The sequence below is a fragment of the Mesoplodon densirostris genome, chromosome 17, assembly GCF_025265405.1.
Source record: "Mesoplodon densirostris isolate mMesDen1 chromosome 17, mMesDen1 primary haplotype, whole genome shotgun sequence".
In the NCBI taxonomy this organism is placed as follows: Eukaryota; Metazoa; Chordata; class Mammalia; order Artiodactyla; family Ziphiidae; genus Mesoplodon; species Mesoplodon densirostris.
In genome coordinates, this window is record NC_082677.1 from 435,651 (window position 1) to 453,168 (window position 17,518).

General features: G+C 39.5%; 1 protein-coding gene across 1 annotated transcript in view; it reads right to left on the minus strand.

Moving 5' to 3' along the window:
* Nucleotides 1-1,085: 1,085 nt before the first annotated feature.
* Nucleotides 1,086-17,518, minus strand: part of ZMYM5 (zinc finger MYM-type containing 5) — a 29,611-nt gene continuing 13,178 nt past the window's right edge. The window contains exons 5-9 of the mRNA XM_060080281.1: nucleotides 11,648-11,933; nucleotides 10,799-10,961; nucleotides 9,289-9,501; nucleotides 2,883-3,195; nucleotides 1,086-1,662 (exon numbers count right to left, since the gene is read on the minus strand). Coding sequence (XP_059936264.1) covers nucleotides 1,607-1,662; nucleotides 2,883-3,195; nucleotides 9,289-9,501; nucleotides 10,799-10,961; nucleotides 11,648-11,933 — 1,031 coding nt within the window. The 3' untranslated portion in view covers nucleotides 1,086-1,606. The remainder of the gene's footprint in view (nucleotides 1,663-2,882; nucleotides 3,196-9,288; nucleotides 9,502-10,798; nucleotides 10,962-11,647; nucleotides 11,934-17,518) is intronic.

Below are 17,518 nucleotides of genomic sequence, written 5' to 3' on the forward strand. Positions count from 1 at the left end.
TGGCTCAAGGTACGAGTCTTTTTTTTGATTCTTTATTTTTTAATGATTTATTTATTTATTTTTGGCTGCATTGGGTCTTCATTGCTGCATGCAGGCTTTCTCTAGTTGCGGGGAGCTGGGGCTACTCTTTGTTGCTGTGTGCCAGCTTCTCATTGCGGTGTCTTCTCTTGTTGTGGAGCACAGGCTATAAGCATGCAGGCTCAGTAGTTGTGGCGCACATGGGCTTAGTTGCTCCGCAGCATGTGGGATCTTCCTGGACCAGGGGTTGAACCCGTGTCCCCTGCACTGGCAGGCAGATTCTTAACCACTGCGCCACCAGGGAAGCCCCAATGTAAGTCTTAAAGACAGCAATTTTCTTTTTCTTTTTTTTTTTTTTTTTTTTGCGGTACGCGGGCCTCTCACTGTTGTGGCCTCTGGTGTGGCCTCTCCCATTGCGGAGCACAGGCTCCGGACGCGCAGGCTCAGCGGCCATGGCTCATAGGCCCAGCCACTCCGCGGCATGTGGGATCTTCCCGGACTGGGGCACGAACCCGTGTCCCCTGCATCGGCAGGCGGACTCTCAACCACTGCGCCACCAGGGAAGCCCAAGACAGCAATTTTGAAAATCTGAGGTTTATGAAAAAAATCCAGTTGTGCTCTGTGAGATGACAAAACCAATAAATTGCCATTTCTTGAGGACTGTTGTTCTGAATTGCCCTTCCTAATTTTTGATATTAAATTTGTAGTAGGAAATAATTTTTTTCTAATGCCTTTTCTCAGTGAAATTAAAATGATGGAAACAGACCCTGGGTGTGTCCAGATCAGGGGTGACAAATCCTGCAGCAGGGGAGTGGGGGACGGTAAGCAGGACTTTCACTTACTGTTTTCTTCCTTCCTTCTTTAAGGTGAGTCCATACTAATTTTACAATGTGAAAAAAAAAGCTAGATAAGGAAAAAGAAACGAAATGATTCACCAGGCTAGAGAGATTTACTTTTATCATCTTCTGAATTTACAGTTGACTTTTTCTTCAACATCTCATTATGAAAAATTTCATACACATCAAAAAGTTTAAAGAAATTTACAGTGAACACAGATAAACCCAGCACCTACATCTTTTGAATTTTTCATATTTAACTCATTACCACGTGCCTCATAGGTGTGCCTGCACACCTATGAAATGAAACAAGTTAAAAGTTGAGGATCTAATTTTGTTTTCTCAATGGATAAAGTGGCCGCTGGTTGATTTCATTAGTTTGCTCAGATACCCAAGCGTCTATCTAAGACAATCACATGACAAATCTGTCATTTGATTAACAGGTAAGTGTTCATGAAATAATGGGCACATGAACCATTTGCAGAGGGACTTCAGAACTGGATATGCTCAGAGTATCCCCACAGGCCTCTGGAGGTGGCTGGATTTTGGAAACACCCCAGAGCCCCATTCAGGCCCAAATATGAAAGACTGAAACGGTCCAGCTGTCAGAAAACAAAATGATTATAAACTAATGAGAATGATCTTCCTGGTTATTCCCCAAATACTTTTCTGTGCTAGCCTCCCCTACAGAGTCTGCAAGTGCTCCCGTGTTGGGCCTACCAAGGACGCATCTCGATCTGCTCAGGCACTGCTCACAGGAAAAGCCTTGAAACAAGCGTATGTAAGGATGGGATGCACAACAGAACTGCTGTCAGAAACCAGAAACAAAGGGAGAATTAGTAAATACATGGTGAAGGGAACACTGATTAACCAACTGAAAAAACTTACACCCTTAATTTTCATAAGTGTATTTTTCCTTTAGATGAAAAGAAAAAAAGGCCACAACACAAAAAGGTTAACTTACTATATTTTTAATATTTCTTATATTTGTACCAACATAAAAATAGGTATACACTCTTTATGCTTATAGTTTTGACAATAAAAGCTAAAACGTTTACAAATTAAGTTAAAACAAAACCAATAAAACACAAATTCACTTTAATCTATTTAACATAACAAATGATGCTGCTTTGCTCAAATAATAAAATAACATTTTGCCCAAATGAAATAAACCATAAGTATTTGGTTTAATAGCAAAAAGCTGCAGTTTCAGATCCCCGTTCTGTTTCTGAATAACAATGCTTGTTCACCTAAGTACCTTGTTCGACTGGTACTGATAAATTCAAGTCTTTTCCTCCCTCTTTCAGAGTATTAGCCACACCAGTCAAATGTCAGTCCTGAAGTGCCCATTTTAAAAGGTGTGAATTGAAAAACTGAAAAGATCAACAATTGCCTTCACTGAAATCGGCATTAATCACTACAAATCCAATTAGCTTTAGAATTTGGAGCAGAAACCATCTTTACTAGTTACTTGCTATGATACTTATTGCTAATGAGCTGATGAATCACTCCGTCTGGGAGCCTCAGCACAGAGGCACCGACTGTTGGGTACAGGTCTGAGTAAGTGTGCGACCTCATCGTGTCAGATCAGGTCTAAGGTGTACAACAGCTTCACACCCTCCTTTCCCATGTTCTCCTGTAATCTGTGTTCCACAGTTTTACCTTTTTTCAAATCAGATTTTAATTTTGAATATTTAACGCTATTGTTGATGTGCATTTCACTCTCCTCATGTTTGCTAAGAATATGTGATAAATGCTGCCAATCTTTGCACCCATTCTCATTCTTTAGTTGATTTTTTCCTTCCCCAAAGAGTTTGCAATATAGACAAAACACGGAATCTTTTGAGGTCGAATAAAGTAACCAGGATCTAGTGGTTTTTTCACCATTTGGAAGAATTCTTGTATAGTAAGTTTCTGAAAACTTCCTCCCTGTACTGTCCTTTGGAAAGTTAAAATTTCTCACTTGAGGTGGATCATTTTCAACTAGAGTGTCCCTTTCTTTAATACTCAAAATTCGGGGCCACGTACCTGGATCTGCAGAAAGCACAGCTGGTATAATGGAGTCTTCTGATCGTTTCTCTTCCAGTTGCTCTTGAAATTTATCAGCTATGGTTGACACAGAAGGAGGTAAATTCACATCCTGTTGGACCAATGATTTATCTTGGCTACATTCTGCTGAAACTTGTAGTTCTGAAGTCTTTTCCTTTTTCACTGGTATTCTTTCTATTTTTTCCAAAAGTATATTCAATGACCCATACAATTCTCTTTCATTTTCTTCTCTAACAGCATTCCTTTTTCTGTTTTCTGATGCTAGCACTTTTTTTGAGTTTGTTTCCATCATCTGAGGAAAAATAGATTACAATTTTATTTTAAATTATTAACACTGAAAAAAATTAATGTATATACAAATGCCCAATAAGCACACGAAAAAGATGCTTATCATTAATCATCAAAGAAATACAAATCAATACCACCACATACCCATTCACACACACTAGGATGGCTATAATGAAAAAAGAGATGATGACAAGCATTAACAGAGGTGTGGAAACACTGGAACCTCCTCAGGCGCTGGTGGCAACGTAAAATGGTGCTGCTGCCTGGGAACACAGGGGCAACTCTTCAAAGTTAACAACAATGCAAAAATGAAGACATATGTCCACACAAACACTTGCACAAAGTGTTCACAGCAACACTAGTCACAGTAACCAAAAAGGAGAAATAACAATGTGGTATTATCCATACAATGGAATATTATTTGGCAATAAAAGTTAAGTGCAGTAAAGATATATGCTGTGACTTGGATGCACCTTGAAAACAGTATGATATGTGAAAGTCTGTCACAAGGTGCCACACAGTGTATGACTTCATCCCATGAAAAGACACATTAGCTCTTCTGGAGTCAATAAAATAAAAATGCAAAAACAGTCAAAATAACACAGGTGCATGGGCTTCCCTGGTGGCGCAGTGGTTGAGAGTCCGCCTGCCGATGCAGGGGACACGGGTTCGTGCCCCGGTCCGGGAGGATCCCACATGCCGCGGAGCGGCTGGGCCCGTGAGCCATGGCCGCTGAGCCTGCGCGTCCGGAGCCTGTGCTCCGCAACGGGAGAGGCCGCAGCGGTGAGAGGCCCGCATACCGCAAAAAGAAAAAAAAAAAAAAAAAAAAAAAAAAGATAAGGTGACCATATGTGCGTGGATTTATCTCTGGGCATTCTATCCTGTTCCACTGATCTATATTTCTGTTTTTGTGCCAGTACCATACTGTCTTGATTACTGTAGCTTTGTAGTATAGTCTGAAGTCAGGGAGCCTGTTTCCTCCAGCTCCGTTTTTTTTTCCCTCAAGACTGCTTTCGCTATTCGGGGTCTTCTGTGTCTCCATACAAATTTTAAGATTTTTTGTTCCAGGTTTGTAAAAAATGCCACTGGTAATTTGATAGGGGTTGCACTGAATCTGTAGATTGCTTTGGGGAGTATAGTCATTTTCACAATATTGATTCTTCCAATCCAAGAACATGGTATGTCTCTCCATCTGTTTGTACCATCTTTAATTTCTTTCATCAGAGTCTTATACTTTTCTGCATACATATCTTTTGTCTCCTTAGGTAGGTTTATTTCTAGGTATTTTATTATTTTTGTTGCAATGGTGAATGAGATTGTTTCCTTAATTTCTCTTTCTGATCTTTTGTTGTTAGTGTATAGAAATGCAAGAGATTTCTGTGCATTAAATTTGTATCCTGCAACTTTACCAAGTTCACTGATTAGCTCTAGTAGTTTCCTGGTGGCATCTTTAGGATTCTCTATGTGTAGTGTCATGTCACCTGCAAACAGTGACAGTTTTACTTCTTCTTTTCCAATTTGTATTCCCTTTATTTCTTTTTCTTCTCTGACTGCTATGGCTAGGACTTCCAAAACTATGTTGAATAATACTGGCAAGAGCGGGCATCCTTGCCTTTTTCCTAATCTTAGAGGAAATGCTTCCAGTTTTTCACCATTGAGAATGATGTTTGGTGTCAGTTTGTCATATATGGCCTTTATTATGTTGAGGTAGGTTCCCTCTATGCCCACTTCCTGGACAGTTTTTATCATAAATGGATGTTGACTTTTGTCAAAAGCTTTTCTGCATCTTTTGAGATGATCATATGGTTTTTATTCTTCGATTTGCTAATATGCTGTATCACACTGATTGATTTGCGTATATTGAAGAATCCTTGCATCCCTGGGATAAATCCCACTTGATCATGGTGTATGATCCTTTTAATGTATTGTTGGATTCTGTTTGCTAGTATTTTGTTGAGGATTTTTGCATCTATATTCATCAGTGATATGGGTATATAATTTTCTTTTTTTGTAGTATCTTTGTCTGGTTTTGGTATCAGGGTGATGGTGGCTTTGTAGAATGAGTTTGGGAGTTTTCCTTCCTCTGCAATTTTTTGGAAGAGTTTGAGAAGGATGGGTGTTAGCTCTTCTCTAAATGTTTGATAGAATTCACCTGTGAAGCCATCTGGTCCTGGACTTTTGTTTGTTGGAAGATTTTTAATCACAGTTTCAATTTCATTACTTGTGATTGGTCTGTTCATATTTTCTACTTCTTCCTGGTTCAGTCTTGGAAGGTTATACCTTTCTAAGAATTTGTCCATTTCTTCCAGGTTGTCCATTTTATTGGCATAGAGTTGCTTGTAGTAGTCTCTTAGGATGCTTTGTATTTCTGCGGTGTCTGTTGTAACTTCTCCTTTTTTGTTTCTAATTTTATTGCTTTGAGTCCTCTCCCTCTTTTTCTTGATGAGTCTGGCTAAAGGTTTATTAATTTTGTTTATCTTCTCAAAGAACCAGCTTTTAGTTTTATTCATCTTTGCTATTGTTTTGTTTCTATTTCATTTATTCTGCTCTATGATTTATTTCCTTCTACTAATTTTGGGTTTTGTTTGTTGTTCTTTCTCTAGTTCCTTTAGGTGTAAGTTTAGATTGTTTTGAGATTTTTCTTGTTTCTTGAGGTAGGCTTGTATTGCTATATACTTTCCTCTTAGAACTACCTTTGCTGCATCCCATAGGCTTTGGATTGTCGTGTTTTCATTGTAATTTGTCTCCAGGTATTTTTTTATTTCCTCCTTGATTTCTTTAGTGATCTCTTGGCTATTTAGTAACATATCATTTAGCCTCCAATGTGTTTGTGTTTTTTACATTTTTATCCCTGTAATTGATTTCTAATCTCATAGTGCTGTGGTCGGAATAGATGCTTGATATGATTTCAATTTTCTTAGATTTAGCAAGGCTTGATTTGTGACCCAAGATGTGATCTATCCTGGAGAACATTCCATGTGCACTTGAGAAGAAAGTGTAATCTGCTGTTTTTGGATGGAATGTCCTATAAATATCAATTAAATCTATCTGGTCTATTGTGTCATTTAAAGCTTGTGTTTCCTTATTACTTTTCTGTCTGGATGATCTGTCCATTGGTGTAAGTGAGGTGTTAAAGCCCCCCACTATTATTGTGTTACTGTTGATTTCTTCTTTTGTAGCTGCTAGCAGTTGCCTTATGTATTGAGGTGCTCCTATGTTGGGTGCATATATAATTCTTATAAATTCTTCTTGGATTGATCCCTTGATCATTATGTAGTGTCCTTCCTTGTCTCTTGTAACATTCTTTATTTTAAAGTTTATTTTATCTGATATGAGTATTGCTCCTCCCGCTTTCTTTTGATTTGCATTTGCATGGAATATCTTTTTCCATCCCCTCACTTTCAGTCTGTATGTGTCCCTAGGTCTGAAGTGAGTCTCTTGTAGACAGCATATATATGGGTCTTGTTTCTGTAACCATTCAGTGAGCCTGTGTCTTTTAGTTGGAGCATTTAATCCATTCACGTTTAAGGTAATTATCTATATGGATGTTCCTATGACCATTTTCTTAATTGTTGTGGGTTTGTTTTTGTAGGTCCTTTTCTTCTTTTGTATTTCCCACTTAGAGAAGTTCCTTTGGCATTTGATGTAGAGCTGGTTTGGTGGTGCTGAATTCTCTTAGCTTTTGCTTGTCTGTAAAGCTTTTGATTTCTCCATTGAATCTGAATGAGATCCTTGCTGGGTAGAGTAATCTTGGTTGTAGGTTCTTACCTTTAATCACTTTAAATGTATCATGCCACTCCCTTCTGGCTTGTAGAATTTCTGCTGAGAAATCAGCTGTTAACCTTATGGGAGTTCCCTTGTATGTTATTTGTCATTTTCCCCTCGTTCCTTTCAAGAATTTTTCTTTGTCTTTAATTTTTGTCAGTTTGATTACTATGTGTCTTGGCGTGTTTCTCCTTGGGTTTATCCTGCCTGGGACTCTCTGCACTTCCTGGACTTTGGTGCCTATTTCCTTTCCCATATTAGGGAAGTTTTCAACTATAATCTCTTCAAATATTTTCTCAGGTCCTTCCTCTCTTTCTTCTCCTTCTGGGACCCCCCGCTATAATGCAAATGTTGTTGCATTTAATGTTGTCCCAGAGGTCTCTTAGGCTGCCTTCATTTCTTTTCATTCTTTTTTCTTTATTCTGTTCTGCAGCAGTGCATTCCACCATTCTGTCTTCCAGGTCACTTACCCATTCTTCTGCCTCAGTTATTCTGCTACTGATTCCTCCTAGTGTATTTTTCATTTCAGTTATTGTATTGTTCATCTCTGTTTGTTGTTCTTTAATTCTTCTAGGTGTTTGTTCTTTAATGCTTCTAGGTCTTTGTTAAATATTTCTTGCATCTTCTTGATCTTTGCCTCCATTCTTTTTCCGAGGTCCTAGATCATCTTCACTATCATTATTCTGAATTCTTTTTCTGGAAGGTTGCCTATCTCCACTTCATTTAGTTGTTTTTCTGGGATTTTATCTTGTTCCTTCATCTGGTACAAAGTCCTCTGCCTTTTCATTTTGTTTATCTTTCTGTGAATGTGGCTTTCCTTCCACAGGCTGCAGAATTGTAGTTCTTCTTGCTTCTGCTGTCTGCCCTCAAGCAGAAGGTATTTTTGACATGTACTCTTTTGAAAACATAACGTTACTACAATCTTCTATAAGCTGCACCCAAAGGCTTTGTTAAATATGAGGCATAATATATACAAAGAAGATAATAAAGATAACATAAATAAGCCTTCCTTGCAAAAACTAAAAAATCAACTATGGGTATCCACTGTTTCCCCTACTGTGCAATAAGCCTCACAATTCAGAGTTACTTTTCCCTAAAAGCTAACCATTTAAACCCTCGTCCAGTGAAATGGGGTTAAGAACATTCCTGGTTTTACATTGAGGATCCATGTTAAATTAATTTTTTTAAATTAATTTTTGTGTGGGATAATCTAAGGTCTGGCTTATTTATGTCCATACCAACCAAAAAATTGTTCCAGCACCATCTGCTGAAAAAATCTTGCTTTGCCCATCCAAATGATTTTGTACTTTCTTCTAAAATCAACTGACTGTATTTGTGTGGTTCTATTTCTGGCCTGCCTATTCTATTGATCTATTTGTTTATCTTTATATGCCAATACCATACCACCTTGATTACTATGGTTTTTTAATGTCTTTTTTCCCAAGTTTACTGAAGTATAATTGATAAAGAAAAACTGTACAAATTTATGGTGTATGATGCAATGTTTTGAGTTTTTTAATGTCTTGAAATCAGGAAGATGACACTTCCCTAATCCCTACCTCACACCATACACAAAATTAATTTGAGATGGATCACAGATGTAAACATAAAATCTGAAACTAAAAAGCTTATAGAAGACAACACAGGTAAATATCTTCATAACCTTGGTAGGCAGAGTCCCTAAACAAGACACAAAAAGTACTAATCAGAAAAGCAAATAGTAAATTGGACTTTATCAAAATTTAAAACTTGGGCTTTTCAAAAACAACATTAGGAAAACGAAAAGATAAAACACTGTGCAGGAGAAAAATCTTCCAAATACATTTATTTTACAAAAGATATGTACCCAGAATATATATAAAGAATTCCTACAACTCAATAGTAGAAAGACGATCCAATAAAAAAAGTGAGCTAAAACTTGGATACTTTACAAAAGAAGATATATGAGTGATGAGAAAGGAACAGTAGTTATCAGGAAATTAAAACCACAATGAGATAATCATTTCATACCCACCAGAATAGATTAAATCAAAACAGACAACACCAAATTTTGTTGAGACTACAGAAAAATTGGAACTATCAAGTTGTCAGTGGGAGTGCAAAATGGTAGAGAAAAGAATTACTCATTGTAACGTCTGCAAAACATAAAGACTTAAAACAAGCTTACTTACAACAATTAATTAATTTTAATACTCATTTGAGAGTAATAATCAATGAGAGATCGACAGAAATGGAACCATATGAGATTCTAACATAAATCTGCTTTATGTAAGCTAACAAGGGAGAAGTTACTGCAAACTTGATCATTTAAAACTCATTAAAAAAGAATTACCTGTTTATATTCGTTAACACAACTTTGGCAGCAAAATCTCATCTGCTGACCTTCAATGACTAGGAGATTGTTTCCAGCACCTTTGCTGGGCAGGTACTCCCCACACTGCTCACAGAAATTCATCACTAGACCATTGGCCAACCTGTACTTGTTAAAGCACTGGTTACTGCACAGCTTATGTGTTACATTGTTAACGCTGACTTCATGCCGAATCTAAAAACAAAAACCAATTTATTAAGTAAATGAACTGGATTAGCACCATACATGAGATACCTAGTTTTTTCAACAGAAATAAAGAACCTTTGGTAATTTCTCAGTGGAAGAAACATTCAGGTAAAATATTTTTAAAAAGCACATTTCACTATTCTTTCATTTTTATCTTTGATTTCTCTGTAAAATTGTGCTTTGATTTTATAAAAGGAAAAATAAGATTCACAGAACAAAAAGCAACAAAATCAGACACTTAAGAATTACAGGGGCTTCCCTGGTGGTGCAGTGGTTAAGAATCCGCCTGCCCATGCAGGGGACATGAGTTCGAGCCCTGGTCCGGGAAGATCTCACATGCTGCGGAGCAACTGAGACCTTGCACCACAACTATTGAGCTTGCGCTCCAGAGCCTGCGAGCCACAACTACTGAGCCCATGTGCTGCAATTACTGAAGCCGTTGCGCCTAGAGCCCCTGCTCTGCAACAAGAGAAGCCACCAAAATGAGAAGCCTGCGCACCACAATAAAGAGTAGCCACTACTTGCCACAACTAGAGAAAGCCCACATGCAGCAATGAAGACCCAACACAGCCAAAAACAAATTAAAAATATAAATTTATTTAAAAAAATTACAGGAAATGGTTAGCAGGTTTTGATATGACCTGCTTAAAAATAAGTGGATTGGGAATTTGTAGGTATTATAAACTTCACTGCCCTAGAAAACTGGGGTGGGGGGGTGGGCGAAGGGAACCAGTATCACCCACATTCAGGATGGAGTCTGTATATACCTAAGTTCTTGCTTTGCTCAGCTCTATGGTAGCTGAGATAAAATTGTGTCTGGGATGTACACAGCTTCAGGGTAATCCAGACCAAATTCAGTCACCAAGGACCATGTTAAGTGGGGACTCCCTGGATGCCTGAGAAGATGGCAATACCACCTAAGAAATGTGAAGTGACCTACATACTTTCACTCCACCTGTTCTACGTGTTCTTGTAGGACTGGTTGTTTCCTTCATGTCCTGAACCTATATTTTCATTTAGTGTGGTTAATAAGAACAAAATCCACCATAAAACTATTGCTCTCTTTATGAGTACATTCAGTTCCACAGAAATGGATGATCACCCCATTCTATGGGATGGGACATTTGTTATGAGACAATTCTAACATATGCTTATTCTTCCCTTCAACTTCACTGGGTAGATTCAAGACTCATCCATTAGGTAGATGGCAGAACATATAATAGCACCTGAAGTTAAAATTATCGCTGTTAACCTAGATAATAACTTAAGATATAAAATCACAGACCTCTGTTAGTTTACTGCAGATTGTACATCTTGATTTATTCAGAACTCTTTTTCGAAGATTCTGGTTATCTTCATAGGGAGATGAAGATGTACCACAAAATTTTTGGAAGGATTCACTTGACTCCCCTTGAGGAACAAGAGTAGCCTTTTTTGCAGGTGCACCTCTGAAACACAAGGGAGAGACACAATTTAAGAACACTGCATTCTCTTTCTTTGGCCATGCTGAGTGGCTCATTTCCCCCACCAGGGACTGAATCCAGGCCACGGCAGTGAAAGCCCAGAATCTTAATCACTAGGCTACCAGGGAACTCCCTAAGAACATTGCATTTTAATAAAAGTCAAATATATATGAACAATAATTAACATTTTTCATTTTCTCATGATTTAATCCTAAGAATCAACTATAATTTTTGGATCTAGAAAAATCCACATTTTGGTGTAATTGCTGAGAGTTCCTAAATAATATGGAAAGATATTCAGAGATAAAAATATTTTGTTGTCACAGGTTATAACTTGCCACAGGTTATAACTTCTAGAAGCATTCAAAAAGGGTGTTAGCAACCGGGGAGAACCAAGGTAGAGGATGGGGAAGGGGGTGAGGCACAGGCAGTGGTGGGATAGGGTTGATTTCTTTCTATACCTAAACTCTATGTTCCTGCTAACAGTAAGCACAATACAAATGACCCACAGCTCTGACATATGCTAGGATAACTGAAGCTCCATAAACTTGAAAAAACCTGTGCATCAATTCTATCCATGAATCTTCTGCAACTCTCTAAGTACATTCTGGACACAAATTCATACTGCCAGTATCCAATCATATGGAACCATGTTGAAAGGTACAGCTTACTTTTTACATGTCACCTTGCGTTTTTTTGGAGCAGGCTTGTGAGAGAAGGAGGAGAGGCAGGTGGTGGAACAGAAGAGGTGAGCTGAGCCTTTGCGCTGATAAGCTGTCTGTCCCTTCTGCAAAGGCTTTTTGCAGTTTGCACAAGTGATTTTAGCTGGTTTAGAGGGTTGCTGTTGGGCAGAAGGCTGGAAGATTTGTTTAGGAAGTGAGTCCACTGGTGATAAAGAATCCACCCCTGGCTGTTTCTGATTACTGGGAAAGGATGCTGACTGGGAGATCCAAGAATCTTAAAAATAAAACACATAAGAAAAGTCACGGAACAGTTAAAAACTCCCATCAGAAAAATATTTAAAATTTTCATTTTGCACAAGTCTAAGAGAAGAGTGAGGAAGCCTTGCTGTACAACCCCAGGGGGACTCTCCCCTTTGTACTCTAAGTGAATGATGCTCTATTGTGCCAACACTGGAAATGGCGGCCCCGGAATTGTGCAATGCGGTAGCCAGCATCTCCAAGTCAGACCCTCTGTGCTAGAGATTGTGCAAGTAATTTAAACTAGGTCTTGGTATTCTCAGCTACAAATCACAATGATACCCAACCTATCAGTGTTATGAAGACTAAATGAGAGGGACTTCCCTGGAGGTCCAGTGGTTAGGACTCTGCGCTTTCACTGCCATGGCCCAGGTTCAATCCCTGGTCGGGGAACTAAGACACCACAAGCCGTGCAGCAGGGGAAAAAAAACCAAAAAAAAAAAAAAACCCACATGAGATAATGCATATAGTAAAGCATTATATTCTGTACACAGGGTACTTCCTAAGGCACTTTTTCTTTTCTAAGAGAAAAGTATTAACACACTGTAAAATAAAGCAAATATACAAATATAAAGATTATAGTCTGGTATATGATACCCATTTTCATAACAGCTTCCCCCCTAACATTTTATTATGAAAAATTTAAAGCATATAAAGCTGAAAGAATTTTACTGTGAAAAATGTCCATCATATAGATTCTATACTATTTTACTTTTTGCTTTATCACGTTTTCTATTTATTCACCCCGCTAAATAATCTATCTTCTCTATGTATTTCAAGTAATTTGTAGATATTAGTGCACTTCCCTCCAAGATACTTCCAAGTACATGTAATTTAGACATAGCATTTTAAGGCAACTCTGTCTACAATTACCTGCCAGCCTTCTAGACTATTTCCCAGGCATTAGTGTAGGTGGTGGATTACACAGGAGACCCAGCTTTCCTACCTTCACATAGGGACTCCATCGTATATTACTGTTAGCTTCAAAATGGTACAATATTATGTACAGGTAATGGTGCCTCTCAAACCTTAACATGCATACGATCACTTGGGAATCTTGTTTAAACAGAGATTCTAAATCAGTAAGTCTAGGGAGGGGCCTGAGATTCTGCATTTCTAACTACCTCTTGAGTAATGGTGAAGCTTTGAGAAACAAGGCCCAAGAGCACTGAATTATTCTGTCATCTCTCTTCAAAAATAGCTTTTGTCGTTAGGTAAAGGTCTATGGCCCCTCCACCTATTATAGCTCTGAACGCCTCTCATGATACTACCAACACTAACAACTCTGTTTTCACTTCTAAATTCCTACCCACTGCTGCTTCTAATTTTGTCCTTTTCCAGATATTTTATCTTAACAGGCTAAAACAAAACAGAACAAGTAACCAAAGGAATTCTTTCACCCCGCAGGAAGATACGCTGGCAAATATGAAGTATATTCCATAAAGTTTTGTTTTTGTTTTTGTTTTTATTTTGGCTGCATCACACAGCTTGTGGGATCTTAGTTCCCTGACCAGGGATTGACCCTGGCCCCGCAGCAGGGAAAGTGTGAAGTCCTAACCACTGGACCACGAGGGAATTCTCTGGGCTTTATAATTTTTTTTTTTTTTTGCAGTACGCGGGCCTCTCACTGTTGTGGTCTCTCCCGTTGCGGAGCACAGGCTCCAGATGCACAGGCTCAGCGGCCATGGCTCACGGGCCCAGCCGCTCCGCGGCATGTGGGATCTTCCCAGACCGGGGCACGAACCCGTGTCCCCTGCATTGGCAGGCAGACTCTCAACCACTGCACCACCAGGGAAGCCCTGGGCTTTTTAATTTTGTACACTTACCCATGCTTAAAGGGGATAGAGTTATATATAATTATGTAAAGTGAGGCATCAACTATACTGCTCAATAGATTCTGCAGGTTTTTTTCTCTTTAGCATTGGTGCATACATAAATAAAGCAAATGTTTTGTTTATACTTCAACTATTTAATTTCTCCTAATTTCAAAGTTTCTTATTTCATCAAATTCTTATTTTATCGTGTTAGTGTCTATAGGCTAAATAAAACAGGGTCCCCAACCCCTGGGCCTGGGACCAGTAGCAGTCTGAATGAGCACAGCTTCACCTGCCAACCCCATCCCCCCATCACTCACATCACCTCCTGGACCATCCTCCACCCCCCACCGCCCGTGGAAAAACTGTCTTCCACAAAACCAGTCCGTGGCGCCAAAAAGGCTGGGGACCACTAAAATAAAAGGTCTCAACCAAATTCTTCCATGCTCTATCCCCAGAATAAATTTTAAGAGAAGGGGCCCAGAAGGATTTAATCCAAATCCCTCTTTATATGCAAGGAAAATTAAGGCCTAGAAGCTAGAGGTGATTTGCCCAGAATTCCAGTAAGTACCAGATCCACTATTTGAGTTTTAGATCTTCTTTTTTATTTAATTAATTTATTTATATTTTGGCTGCATCAGGTCCTAGTTGTGGCATGCAGGCTCATTAGTTGCGGTGTGCGGGCTCTCTAGTTGCAGCGCGCAGGCTCCAGAGCTCGCGGGCTCAGTTGCCCCGCGGCATGTGGGATCTTAGTTCCCCGACCAGGGATCAGAGGCGCCTCTTGCAATGCGAGACGGATTCTCAACCACTGGACCACAAGGGAAGTCCCAAGTTTCAGAGATTCTTGATTTCTTCCTGCATCTAAACTCTTCTGCCTAAAGAACAACCTTTTAGCATTTCTTTAGTGTTGGTCTGCTAGTGAAGTTACTTCAGTGTCTCAGTGGGGTTTTTAGTTGTTAAAGAGTAACACATACACATGAAGTTTATAATCTTAAGTGCACAGCTCAATGACCGTCTTCATAATGAATATGTACTTCTATGGCCACCACCCAGATAAACACACAGAAACCTTCCAGGATCCTCATGTCTTTTCCACTCAGTCACTCCCCTCCTTTCCCACAAGGCATCCCTATCCTCACTTCAAAGACAAGTTTTGCCTTATTTTGAACTTCGCATATGAAATCATGTAGTATGTACCCTCGTCTCAACATCTCATCTGTTTCATTCACACTGAAGGTAGCTGTTCATCTGTTTCCATTGTTGAGTATTCCATTGTGTGGCTGATACTATTTATCACTCTAAGGCTGATGGACATTTGGATTGCTTCCAATTTTTTTTTGGTGGGGGGACATCAAAGGTTTATTATTGGGTTTATTGCCCACAGCAAAAGTTCCTGGAACAACAACCCACTGTGTACGACAGACAGGAGGCAGGACATGGGAGCAGTCTTTGCTACTCAGGGGAGAAGGAGGCTACCATCTACAGGCGGATGATTGCTTCCAAGTTTTGACTATGATTTCTCTACATGTCTCTTTTCTTCTTTTTTTTTTTTTTTTTTTTTTTTTTTTGCGGTATGCGGGCCTCTCACTGTTGTGGCCTCCCCCGCTGCGGAGCACAGGCTCCGGACGCGCAGGCTCAGCGGCCATGGCTCACGGGCCCAGCCGCCCCGCGGCATATGGGATCCTCCCAGACCGGGGCACGAACCCGTATCCCCTGCATCGGCAGGCTGACTCTCAACCACTTGCGCCACCAGGGAGGCCCTACATGTCTCTTAATGGTCTCTTGGGTATTTATCCTGCTCAGAATTTGTAAAGGTTCTCGAATTCAAGGGTTGATGTTTTTCTCCATTTTAGAAAATCCTCAGTTACACCTCTTCTGCCTCATTTCTTTTTTCCTCTTTCTGGGACATTAATTACATGTCCTTTTCATCAAATGTCCTAAGTCTCTTACATTCTTTTCTGTATTTCCCCCCTTTTGGTTCTGACTCAGTCTAGATAATACTCTGATACATATTCCAGTTCATTCACACTCTTCAGCTGTGCCAAACCTACAGTTAAAATGAAGACAGTCTGATACTCCTAGTACCCGCACCCCTTATGGGTTCACTTCTATTGTCCGCTTTTTCTCTTATTTCATTATATGGCCTGCCTCCTCATATCCCTAATAGTTTTACATGAAAAACTGAAAAAAAAATTGAGACTCTGGATTATGTTAGCATCCCCAATCCAAAGGTCGATATATATATCTTTTATTTTATTTTATTTTTATTTTTATTTTATTTTATTTATTTACTTTTTTTGCGGTACACGGGCCTCTCACTGTTGTGGCCTCTCCCGTTGCGGAGCACAGGCTCCAGACGCGCAGGCTCAGCGGCCATGGCTTACGGGCCTAGCCGCTCCGCCGCATGTGGGATCTTCCCGGACCGGGGCACAAACCCGTGTCCCCTGCATCGGCAGGCGGACTCTCAACCACTGCGCCACCAGGGAAGCCCTTTATTTTTTTAATATATATATTTTAAATCAGTGTCCTTCTTTGTGGGCCCCTGTGAGTCTGTTGAAAGTTCCCCTTAGATTCTTAGCAGCCTTTTCTGGAACTGAACACATACCCATTAGAGAAAAACAACCCCAAATAAGAGATGACTCCTCTGAGGCTCCTTCTCAGATATGAGAAACCTCATTTTTCAGTGTATTTGTAGCTCTGTGATGCTTTAGATATTTTGTATGTTTTGTCTCCCTCCCCCCCATTATTCTCTGCAGGAGGGACAGGAGTTACTTATTGATTATTAGTCTCAAGTCTATTATTATCAGAAGAACTTCCTAGAATCAGTATCATGGCCAGAAATGTTTATAATCCAACAAAAATACAACACAGATGCAAGAACAATTTCTAAGTCTGAGTATTTTCTTTGATGAAATTTTGCTGTTTACATAAAGATACGATGGCTGAAGAACTTTCACTGAAATACAGTCTACCTTAAAGGTTAGTGAAAAGATTAAATGACTCAAAGGTCCATTCTAATGGACATGATCTTATTTTCATAAGATATTACACAGTTTTTTTTGCGTTACGCGGGCCTCTCACTGTTGTGGCCTCTCCCGTTGTGGAGCACAGGCTCCGGACGCACAGGCTCAGTGGCCATGGCTCACGGGCCCAGCCGCTCCACGGCATGTGGGACCTTCCCAGACTGGGGCACGAACCCGTGTCCCCTGCATCGGCAGGTGGACTCTCAACCACTGTGCCACCAGGGAAGCCCTATTACACAGTTTTATTTGTACTTTATGCAGAGCCATAATTTTGTAGGATAAAATTTGAACCCTTAAGCCCTAGATTCAAATATAACAACTCCAGAGATCCTCATCTTGTTCTTATTTTTTTTCTTTTTTCTGTGCTGGAAAACCTTCATTCTATAGAAGTGGGAAGCACACAGCAACTAAAGTAAGACACTCTGGGGGAGCTCTGACCCTAAATAATAACAACAGTTACCATAGTAATACAATGGTCACCATCTTATTCTGTAAGTCTTCTAGTAAAATTGGTTAATTTTACAAAAGCTGACAGCAAGCAAAAACAAAATTTAGGGTTAATACTAAAATTGGACAGTTTTCACTATGCTACATCCAACTTAAAGAGTGAAAAGAGCAATGACAAGACAGCCCTTTTTGACAAGTGACTCCACCTTTCAGAAAGCTTCAGACACATCTTCACCATCACTATTTACCTGACAACTCTGTAGACCCTCTTTTTAGAA